Genomic DNA, 12393 nt, shown 5'->3' on the forward strand with positions numbered 1-12393 from the left:
TTTTATTGTTGGTGGCACCTCATAGAGCAGCCTCTCTCAACCTTTTCAACACAGAGGAACCCTTGAAATAGGTCTCCAGTCTCTGGGGAACCCCTGCTAAAAATGAAAAATCTACAACTAATAGTGTGATGGTCAGTGGGAAGAATGGTCCTTACACCTATGGTCATTGGGAAGAATTACCTCCTTACAGATAGCTAAAAAGATCAATGGTATCAGTGGGAACTTATCTGAGAGGCAGAAATTGCCCAATCCTGAAGGAACCCCTAACAACCTTTGGAGGAACCCTGGTTGAGAATCACTGTCATAGACCTTTGGTATGCGGTTCCCACTGATTATGAGGCTATGGGGCAGTGGGACAAGGATTATTTTTTGCCATGAATTTTCACGAAGCACAGTTCTGTACACAAAGCCTTTGGCGAATTGAGCTAGGCAAGTACACGGGTGATGCAACTTTAGGCATCAAAGTCGCATGACAAGCCATTACCCGTATTTTCTAATGAAAACCATTCATATATGGTCATGCACTACTTTGGGCCGCCTTTCATGCAACTTTAGGGCCACAGACTTCAATGTTAACTCTCAAATGTGGCATGAAAGTCGTACCTGAACGTTACCCAATGCAACAGTTGTCCGTTATCACTGGTCAAAGCCAAACTCGTATCTAAGTCGCACCCATCCAAAGTTTCACTCTAAAATCGGCGCAACTTTGGAGTCCTACAAGTGGGAATGGAGCCTTAAAGCTGAGCATCACAAACCAAAAACACAATTTAATACATTTTTTTTTTTAATTTTTAATATTCAAAGCAATCATCCCCATCCATCCATGACTCCATGCTTTATTTTGTTGAGAAATCACTTTGAAAAACACCCTCTAGCATTTCTGGCTGTGGCCATCTTGGTTAAGGGCATATGATTCATGTAGTATTTGCTTCCTGGAATCCACCTGCCTTTAGCTCAGGCATGAGAATGTGCTTAGCTGAGAAAACCCCTCCTCCCCTCCTGAAGACTCCTGGGATGTATGACATCATTTGCCTAGGCAAGAAACCAGGAAGTAACGGAATGTACAAAAAAAAGTTTAACACATATAAATATGATCTATTTGCTAATATGCTAGCAGCACGAGGATTAAAAATAATGTTGACCGGAAGAGTAAAGTTCCACTTTAAGTGGTTAGAACTAGTTTTAGGGCTTTGACTCGCACCTTTCAGTGGGGAAAAACATTTTTTATGTCTGGTAAACCAGATTTCCAAGTTTTTATGGTTTATAATTCTTGTTCTAGCCAGGAGGTTCTCTGAGCAAGAAATACTGACTCTGATAGTTCCAAAACATTAAATGGTAGTTTAAGTGATAGTTCCGAGACTAGCATGCCACTAATTGCAGCACTGTAGGGACAGCTTTTAAGGCTCATTCACACCAGGAGGTGCTTCCAATCGCTCAGCGTTTTTTGCCTGTTCCTGCGCATCACATTTTAAAGCTGCCTATTCAATATCAGATTGGTGCAGCTGAATGAATAAATAAAATAAACCAAAAAAAAAAAAAACTGCTACAAATGTAGGTGTGCCATCATATGCTGTAAATATCATACGTCAATATAAAGTGCTATACAAACATCATCCAACAGTGCTATATGTGCAAATATGTAGAAACAATTCCACTGGACTTTAAATAAAAGTGAGATGCTCAGAACTTCACATTCTTCTATAATCAGCTTGTGCAATTCACCCAGTGCTCCCTCTTTTTCCACCACACTCACCAGAAGTATAGTGACCATAGGAGCAGTCTGCTCCTGATGACGTTAGTGTGACGAAACGCATTGGGGCGGGTCTTGTGTCACATCTGCCTTTGTATTTCCGGTTGGTGGAACGTAGGTGGTTAAAGTAAGTAACACATGCGATGCTGCTTGTACTCATAAGGTTTTTAACATTGTAAGTGTATTTTAATTGGTTTCATATTCTAAATAAAATGGAATTACACTATTGGAGGCTGCCTCTGGGTTCTTTTCTTCCTTACATGCATGCATGACCGAGAGAAACAGCGAGACATCCTTCCTATAGAGTGGGGACAAAGGATCCAGTGGAGAGGAGAGAGTACCCATTAAAAAAGCACCATACTTCTAGTGAGTGTGGTGGCAAAGGAGGGTGGCATGTAGTGAATTGCACAAATTAGCAAATTCTAGCAGACATACAATAAGGGAATTTAAACTTGAAAGCTTGTTGAGAGGATACAACGAGCCACTGGGGAAATGCATGAAACTGGCATGTGATTTATGAGCAACTGGATGCTCTAGAACGTGGTACATGAGCCATCATGTACCAAGTTCCATCATCCGGTGGCAAACATCATTTTTTGGAGGGTCCAGGTAAACTGTAGTATCTCCTAAGCAAAACACTAAACAACCTGAAGGATTATAGCCCTAAGGAGTTATGGGCTTTTTTTTCTGTTGTAAATGCCCTGTCTTCTAGATGCGGTACTTGTGTGCAAAGGTCTTTGAAATCTCTTCCATGCTGAAAAGGAAATAACACTTTCCAATATGTTTCCCCAGGACATACTTTGAGAAAAGTAAATGCAGTCCATTTCAGCTCATCGGTTCCTGCAGGTGATTCGATTAACCCTACAATGCATGCCTTCCAGACCTCCAGGAGGAAGAGATGAGATGGAATTTTCTGTGGGAACAGGAATATGGACATCATTAGTCACAATAATACAAAAGCAGCAATTAAACAAAAAGTAAAATTGATTCATTACCAGCCAAGCACAATATAACTGAGGTTTGTGTTTAACAAGGTAAAAAAACACAAAGGTTTACAACCTCTTTAACCACTTAAAAGGGGTTGTAAAGCTTTGTTTTTATTTTTCTAAATAGGTTCCTTTAAGCTAGTGCATTGTTTGTTCACTTACCTTTTCCTTCGATTTCCCTTCTAACTGTTTTTTTCCTTTGTCTGAATGTCTCGCTTCCCGTTTCTCCTCAGTAAACTTCACACCGTCATCTGAGCGGTGTTTAGTCAGCCTGAACAGCTTACTGAGGAGGAACAGGAAGTGAGAAATTCAGACAAAGAAAAAAAAACATTTAGAAGGGAAATCGAAGGAAACGGTAAGTGAACCAACAATGCACTAGCTTAAAGGAACCTATTTAGAAAATAAAAGACAAACCTTTACAACCCCTTTAAGCCCCGGACCAATTTGCAGCCAAAGGACCAAGCCCCTTTTTGCGATTCGGCACTGCGTCGCTTTAACTGACAATTGCGCAGTCGTGCGACGTGGCTCCCAAACAAAATTGGCGTCCTTTTTTCCCACAAATAGAGCTTTCTTTTGGTGGTAATTGATCACCTCTGCGGTTTTTATTTTTTGCGCTATAAACAAAAGAATAGCGACAATTTTGAAAAAAAAACACAATAGCTTACTTTTTGTAATTTTTTTTACTTTTTGCTATAATAAATATCCCCAAAAAAATATATAAAAAAAGTTTTTTTCCTCAGTTTAGGCCGATACGTATTCTGCTACATATTTTTAGTAAAAAAAACAAAATGCAATTAGACATTATTGATTGGTTTGCGCAAAAGTTATAGCGTTTACAAAATAGGGGATAGCTTTATAGCATTTTTATAAAAAAAATTTTTTACTAGTAATGGCGGCGATCAGCGATCTTTATTGTGACTGCGACATTATGACGGACACATCGGACATTTTTGGGACCATTGTCATTTATACAGCAATCAGTGCTATTTAACCACTTTCAGACCGGACCAATTTGCTGGTCAAAGACCAGACCACTTTTTGCGATTCGGCACTGCGTCGCTTTAACTGACAATTGCGCGGTCGTGCGACGTGGCTCCCAAACAAAATTGACGTCCTTTTTTTCCCACAAATAGAGCTTTCTTTTGGTGGTATTTGATCACCCCTGCGGTTTTTATTTTTTGCGCTATAAACAAAAATAGAGCGACAATTTTGAAAAAAACGCATTATTTTTTACTTTTTGTTATAATAAATATCCCCCAAAAATATATAAAAAAACTTTTTTCCCCTCAGTTTAGGCTGATACGTATTCTTCTACATATTTTTGGTATAAAAAAAAAATCGCAATAAGCGATTATTGATTGGTTTGCGCAAAAGTTATAGCGTTTACAAAATAGGGATAGTTTTATAGCATTTTTATTTTTATTTTTTATAATTTTTTTTTTACTAGTAATGGCAGCGATCAGTTTACAACGGCATTTCTTCATTTGGCTGCTCCGTGAGACGATCGCGGGTATGCCCTCGGCGATCGAGTCGGACTCACGGGGGTCCCGACCAGCGCGGGAGCGTGCCGCCGCCGGCGCGCTCCCGATGGCAGGGCGGCAAATTTAAAGGGACGTAAATGTACGCCCATTTGCCTGCCCGTGCCATTCTGTCGACGTACATCGTCGTGCGCTGGTCGGCAAGTGGTTAAATGCACAGATACCTTTGTAAATGACACTGGCAGTGGAGGAGTTAACCACTAGGGGGCAGTGTAGGTGTTATGTATAACGTTATGTTTTTTTTTTATTGTAGGGGGGGAGTGGCCTGGCATGTGACGTCATTGATCGTCTTTCCCTATATCAGGGAACAGACGATTGGTGACAGCCACAGTAGGAAGCACGGGGAGAGGTTTGTTTACACAGACCTCTCCTCGTTCTTCAGCTCTGTGACCTGATCGTGGGACACCAGCGGCAATCGGGTCCGCTGGTCCCGCGGTCACAGAGCTCAGGACCCGGTCAGGAGCGCGCCCCGCCGGCGGCGCGCTCCTAACCCACGGCTGGGCACTTAAAAAGCAACATACAGGTACGTGCTTGTGCCCAGCCATATCATTCTAAGAACAGGTCTTTTCTGGCACTTTGTTTACATGTAACAATCAGTATTTTTTTACTAGAAAAATACTTAGAACCCCCAAACATTATATATTTTTTAAAGCAGAGACCCTCGAGAATAGATTGGTGGGTTTTGTAATTTTTTTTTATGTCACACGGTATTTGTGCAACAGTTTTTCAAATGCAATTTTTCTGGAAAAAAGACACTTTTTAAAAAAAAAATTTGATGCAGAAAAAAAATACAATACATAACAAATTTTTTTGGTATAAAATGAAATATGTTAGCCGAGCAAATAGCAAACATGTCACGCCTACTGTATACATTATCCTTCCATTACACTGTTTTAATCTACTTGTCATATATGATCCTTTGACTGTAAGACATAATATGGAAAGTCTTTTACATCTATGCAGTTATATATGTACAAATACCCTGGTAAAAAAAAAAAAAAAAAAAAAAAAATTATTTAAACATGCCACTCTTACAAAATGTGTACGCCCGTGCAACAGCGACAAACGACATACATTTTACTATCCATAGGCGATGCTTTAAAAGCCTTTAAAGGTTACCACTTTAGATTTATACAGAAGGTCTGGTGCTAGAATTGTATTAATAATTCAATAAAGATCTAACGAGTAACGACTGGTGTTAGAATTACTGCCCATGATCTGACGTTCGCGGTGATTCCTCACATGTATGGGACGATCGCTGTTTGCATGCGTTCGCCTGTGAGTGCGAGCATGGGGACACTGTTTTTTTTATTTTCTAAACTGTCGCTTTCATTCTTTTTTTTTTATCACTTTTATTGCTGTCACAAGGAATGTAAACACCCTTTGTTACAGCAATGGGCTTGTGACAGGTACTCTTTATGGAGAGATATACACCAAGATCGGTGTGATCAAATTCACCGTTTACATTTGGGAAAACCGGAAGCGAGGTAAGGTTATCGCTTTCAGTTCCCTATATCATGGAGACGAACAGAGCACTTTTGTTTGTCTCTACCATCAGCCGCTGGGCGTGTCAGCTGGTTGATCAGGTGTCCCGGTGGGACTGGACAGCCTGATGAAACCGCAAAGAGCAACTGGAGGGGACATCCCCTCCCGGTGATTGTAAAAGCAATCCAGCGGCTACTTAGCTGCTAGGATTGCTTCTGCAAGAGAGTTGACCGTCACCTCAAAAAAAAACTAAAAAAAAAAAACGGTACCGGGATGATGCCTACAGCGGTAGGCTTCATCTGGATATAACCACTTGTAGTCCAGTGATGTACTGGTTCATCCCTGGTCGTCAAGTGGTTAAACAGGAGCTCCAAACAAGAGGAGCTCCGCTTGTTCGCACCCTCCCCTGCCATATTTGGCACTTTTTGTGGGGGGAACCGGTTACCCACTTTCACTTCAGGGTAAAATCGCTGTGGCGATCTCTGAGCATTTCTGGTCCCTTCCTCCGTCTCACTCACCCCCCGCCCCCCACTGCTGCCATCTGGGACACACACAAGTGGGATGGCGGGACCATTTAGAAAGCGCAGCAGAGTAGGAAACTGGCAGTGCTGGTTTTCCTTACAATGCCGACGACTGCACCTCGAGCCGATTGACGAATCGGCTTGGGGTGCCAACATCGCAGGATGCCTGGACAGGTAAGAGTCCTTATATTAAAAGTCAGTATTTTTTGTTCCCAGACTCGAGCTCCTCTTTAAAAGTGGATGTAAACCCTCATATATACACAGTGAAGTGAACAGCCCCAGATGATACACAGGGATGAAACAAATCCTCCTATATAAGTTTCACTTGTATATCTGCTGTCTTCAGCTGTATATAGTCTTTAGAAAGTTCAGATCTTGTTGGATTTTCTCTTCCTGGTTAGCACTGCAGTGAAGCCTGGGCATACAGCCCAAACAGTTGATTGGAGGAAAGGCACACACCCCCTCACCTCATAGGTAGAGACTTTCAGATCTGTTCGTTGAATCTTTCTATGCTCTGTGCTAATATATTTATAGCATCCTCTCCAATACAAAACTCAGGTTGGTTTTATCTCATGTGTTGGAGAACTTGTTAGACATTCTCGGGCTGATAACACAAGACCAGGGCAGCTATGGGGGAGGGAGAGAGAGAGAGAGAGAGAGAGAGAGAGAGAGAGAGAGAGAGAGAGAGGGAGAGAGGGAGAGAGGGAGAGAGGGAGAGAGGGAGAGAGAGAGAGAGAGAGAGAGAATATAAAAAAAAACACTGCAGGTGCCTAGCTCAAATTTCATGAATCGGGTTTACATCCACTTTAATCACTTCCCCACCGTATGCCATCACAGACTGAGTGGAGATATCTGAATGATGCCTGCAGTTACAGGCATCATTCAGATATCTTCTTTTACAGCCGGTGATTCTCTGCACCATGAGAACAATCGTAGATATTGATCGTTCTTACAGGCGGTGGAAGGGACTGCCCCCCCGCCCTCTGGCTCACCCGTGCAATCGGCGAGCCGGAGAGAAAAAAAAATGCCCGGGAGCCGGAAGTTGACAACATAGAATCCGGCGGGCCCGATGGTCTCCAGAAGTCTCTATGAGCTTTTGTAGGCCATGCGCAATGTCATGTCATCATGCCCCAGTGTCTGCCTTTGAAAAAATACAGCAGAGCAGAAATTTTTTTTCATTAAATTTTTTTTTATTTCAGGCTTCCCAGCCTAGAGGAGAGATGTGGGGACTTATAAACCCCAGATCTCGCTGTAAAGAGAACCTTTCAGCACTGTCACATTTTGAATGACAGTTGAATGGTCATGCAACACCGTACCCAAACTAAATTTTTATAATTTTCTTCCCACAAATAGAGCTTTCTTTTGGTGGTATTTGATCACCTCTGTGGTTTTACATTTTTGCGCTATAAATAAAAAAATACAGACAATTAAAAAAAAACTAAACTAATGGGCACTGATAGGCGACACTGGCTAGGTAGCACCGATGAGGAGCTACTGACAGGCATTACTGAGTGGCACTTCGATGGGGCACTGACAGGCATTACTGAGTGGCACTTCGATGGGGCACTGACAGGCATTACTGAGTGGCACTTTGATGGGGCACTGACAGGCATTACTGAGTGGCACTTCGATGGGGCACTGACAGGCATTACTGCTGGGGCACTGATTGGCAGCTGATGGGCACCTTTTGATGGGGGCTGTGCTGATAATCAATGTGCTTATTATCAGCACAGACCCCCCCCCCCCCTGACATGGAGAGCCGCCGATCAGCTCTGCCTGTCAGCGTGAGCTGAGAAAAGCCGTTTACCGGCACTTCCTGGTTCACGCGATGATCAGCTGTGTTTGGTCACAGCTGATCATGTGGTAAGAAGCCTCTGTCAGAGGCTTCATACCGTGATCGCAGGTGTGACAGACTGACACACTGCACCTCCGATCGTCGCGCTGGGTGTGCGTCGGCCGTTATCCTGGGCACGTCATGGCGGCCGGTCAAAGCGTGACAGGTTACGTATCCATGTGTAACAGCTATTGGTAACATTGTTCACATTATTAAACAAAACTGGGATAACTTTTCTTTTTTTTTTGCATGAAACCCCCCCCCCCCCCAAAAAAAAAAGACACATTTCAAAATTGCTGCGCAAATACCGTGCAAAATAAAAAATTGCAACGACCACCATTTTATTCCCTATGGTCTCTGCTAAAAAAATATATATATATATAAAATATGTTTGGGGGTTCTGAGTAATTTGCTAGCAAAAAGATTATCATGTAGGAGTGAAGTCTCAGAATTGGTCTGGTAGGCAAGTAGTTAAGGAATTATTCCCACTCCACACCAGCAATAGTCGATCCTCTCCTCACTAGGTAAAGGCATGGTCTCACCTGCATTCTCTTCACCGTGTTCAGTTGTTCCACAAATGGCCGTGCCTCCCCTGTAAGGTTCATTGTGCCTTCTAACATCACAATAGCATGAACGGTGGGGAAACCTGTGCAGTGTAGCTGCTCAGAGTGTGAAGAGAGCATGGATGGAATGCTATATTGGGATAAGAAAAAAAAAAAACAGTCATTTCTAGTAACCATACCATCATTTTGTTTTCTTTAAGTGCGCAATTCAGTTTTCAGAGTAACTAAATATAAAAAAGGTGGTTTATACAAAACAGTAAAGACATAACACAGGTAGACATGTTACAGGTATATCAAAAATCTATATATTCAATATAAAAGTGGTATACCATAGGGCAATGTTTTCACAGGATTTTTGTACCCATTGTAAAATACTTTTCTTTGAGTCTATTGAGGGACCAGGTAAAGCATTTACGTGGAAGAGCAACAAATTATGGTACTTAAATATCTCCATAGGTCAATGGTTAGAAATCTTTTACAGGTTACCTGTGTAGTGTTACAGAGGAGGCACTAGAATTATTGCTCTCACTCTAATGATCGCGACGATACCTCACATGTGTGGTTTGAACACCGTTTACATAGGCGAGCGCGACATGCATATGCGTTTGTTTCTGCACGCAAACTCAGAGGGACAGGGCGCTTTACTTTTTTTTTTTTCCTTATTTATTTTAATGTATCATTTTTTATTACAAGGAAAGTAAACATTCAGGACAAATGCAACTGCAAGACCACTTTTGTCCGACGAAGATGTGTCAACAATAAACAGTAATGAGGTATTTTTACTATGTGCCAGACATGTAGTATAATACATTTTTGTTCAAATTTTATGAAGAAATTATATTTTTCTATTGGACATATTTTATAGCAGAAAGTAGAAAATATTGGGGTTTCCCCCACCCACTTTATTCTCTAGGGTTTCAGCTAAAAAAAAAAAAAAAAAAATTATATAATATATGACAGCTGCAAGCTTTAGTGTTAGTTTTTCTATGTCTCGCTCAGGGCTACCCGCTCTATTATTATTTCTTGACATGTACTTTGCATCTTATTGGCTCAGATTTCGTGAAGATTTTGTATTTCTATGATGTTTGTGCATTGCAACACATACGTGATGGTTTCATTGCCCCCCCAGAGGAAGTATTTGAGAGAGTTGAGCGCGGTTTTATTTTTTAGTGCTCAGGTTTTCATGTGATTTATGAATGTGTTCCCAAGCTGGTGATTCTGAATCAGACTATCATTTTAATGCTCTAAGCTATAACAATCGTTTTTTTATTACAATGTTTTTTTTTTTGTTTTTTTTTTGTGGTAAAAGTTGAAAATATAGCTGGAAATAATGAATCTTATGGGAAATAAAATACGTAGAACAGCTTAGCAAATGGAGACTCTAATCACTTGGTCTAATCAGTTATCCAGAACCTAGTTAAAGCCCACTGCGGTACTTTAACCACTTTCAGACCGGACCAATTTGCTGGTCAAAGACCAGACCACTTTTTGCGATTCGGCACTGCGTCGCTTTAACTGACAATTGCGCGGTCGTGCGACGTGGCTCCCAAACAAAATTAACGTCCTTTTTTTCCCACAAATAGAGCTTTCTTTTGGTGGTATTTGATCACCCCTGCGGTTTTTATTTTTTGCGCTATAAACAAAAATAGAGCGATAATTTTGAAAAAAACGCATTATTTTTTACTTTTTGTAATAATAAATATCCCCCAAAAATATATAAAAAAACATTTTTTTCCCTCAGTTTAGGCCGATACGTATTCTTCTACATATTTTTGGTAAAAAAAAAAATCGCAATAAGCGATTATTGATTGGTTTGCGCAAAAGTTATAGCGTTTACAAAATAGGGATAGTTTTATAGCATTTTTATTAATAATTTTTTATTATTTATTTTTTTAGTAGTAATGGCGGCGATCTGCGATTTTTATTGTGACTGCGACATTGTGGGGGACCCATCGGACATTTGTGACACATTTTTGCGACCATTGTCATTTATACAGTAATCACTGCTATATAAATGCAGTGATTCCTGTGTAAATGACACTGGCAGTGAAAGGGTTAACCAGTGGGTGGCAGTGTAGGGGTTAAGTGTTCCTAGGGGTGTGTTACTAACTGTGGGGGGGTTGGGCTTTCATTTAGTGTACACTGATCTCTGCTCCAATCACATGGAGCAGAGATCAGCGTCACTAGTTGCTAGGCAGAATGGAAAAATGTTGTTTATACAGCATTTCCTCCATTCGGCCGCTCCGTGAGACGATCGCGGGGATGCCCGCGGCGAACGAGTCCGCGGGTCCCGCGACCGGACTCACGGGGGTCCCGACCAGCGCGGGAGCGCACCGCCGGCGGCGCGCTCCCGATGGCACGGCGGCAACGAATATTGGACGTACATGTACGCCAATATGCCTGCCCGTGCCATTCTGTCGACGTACATCGTCGTGCGCTGGTCTGGAAGTGGTTAACTGACAATTGTGCGGTCGTAGGTCACTACTTGAACAAAATGTATATATATATATTTTTTTTTTTACCATAAATAGAGCTTTCTTTTGATGGTATTTGATCACCACTGCGTTTTTTTATTTTTGCGCTATAAACAAAAAGAAAAAGACCGCCACTTTAAAAAACAAAACAAAAAAAAAACCAATAATATTTTTTACTTTCTGCTTTAAAACACATCCAATAAAAAAATAAATAAATGTAAAAAAAAATCTAATTTCATCAATTTAGGCCAATATGTATTCTGCTACATATTTTTGGTCAAAAAATTCCCAATAAGCGTATATTCATTGGTTTACGCAAAAGTTATAGTGTCTACAAACTATGGGATATTTTTCTTTTTTTTACTAGTAAAGGCAGTGATGAGAGACTTGTAGTGAGATTGCGATATTGTGGTTGACAGTCAGGACACTAATTGACAATGACACTGGCTGGAAGGGGTTAAACATCAGGTGCGATCAAAAGGTTACTGTGTGCCTAACCAGTATATACTTAGTGTGGGGGATGTGCTTTTACTAGGGGAAGACATTGATCTATGTTCCTGCTTTGCATCATTGCCTTCCCTACTGACAGAACGGCAATCTGCCTTGTTTACCGAATGATCAGCGAGTGCAGGCGGATAACCGGGCCGCGAAACCCGCTGATCAGCTCCGGCTGTGTAGAACCACAGCAGGAGCGAGCTACCAGCCAGGCTGCTCCCCATGCCTGGATCACATACATACATATATTACAGAGATTATATATATATATATATATATATACATATATATATATATATATACATATATATATATATATATATATATACACACATACACATACACATACATACACACACACACACACAGCCCTGGTCACAAAGATGCCCCATGAAAAGGCACTGCTACTAGTGCCCCAGGGGAATCTTGCTCTAAACAGCAAGATCTCGTAGTGCTGTTCTATTGCACATGCACTAGATCAGGGGTCTTCAAACTTTCTAAACCAAGGGCCAGTTTACCGTCCTTCAAACTTTAGGGGGGCCCCAACTGTGGCCAGTGTGAATAGAAAATGTCCTGGCATCAGTGGGAGTAAACTGTGTCCCCTCTTTTGTATTATGAGGAATAGTGCTCCCATCATTGGTGTCAGTGGAAGGAATAGTGCCCCATTGTTGATGTCAATGGGAGAAAGAGTGACCCATTGTTGGTATCAGTGGGAGGAATAGTGCCCCATCATTGGTGTCAGTGGAA

The 12393-nt window shown here is 41.4% G+C and overlaps 1 protein-coding gene across 1 annotated transcript in view; it reads right to left on the reverse strand.

Annotated features, from left to right (window-relative positions):
- The window catches only part of MED24 (mediator complex subunit 24), a 122932-nt gene that overhangs the window by 57347 nt on the left and 53192 nt on the right, over positions 1-12393 (reverse strand). The window contains exons 8-9 of the mRNA XM_077459823.1: positions 8657-8807; positions 2550-2663 (exon numbers count right to left, since the gene is read on the reverse strand). Of these exons, the coding sequence (XP_077315949.1) occupies positions 2550-2663; positions 8657-8807 (265 nt within the window). The remainder of the gene's footprint in view (positions 1-2549; positions 2664-8656; positions 8808-12393) is intronic.

This window comes from Lithobates pipiens, unplaced genomic scaffold (assembly GCF_037356315.1).
Source record: "Lithobates pipiens isolate NorthernLeopardFrog02 unplaced genomic scaffold, aLitPip1_a1.2 Scaffold_28, whole genome shotgun sequence".
NCBI lineage: Eukaryota > Metazoa > Chordata > Amphibia > Anura > Ranidae > Lithobates > Lithobates pipiens.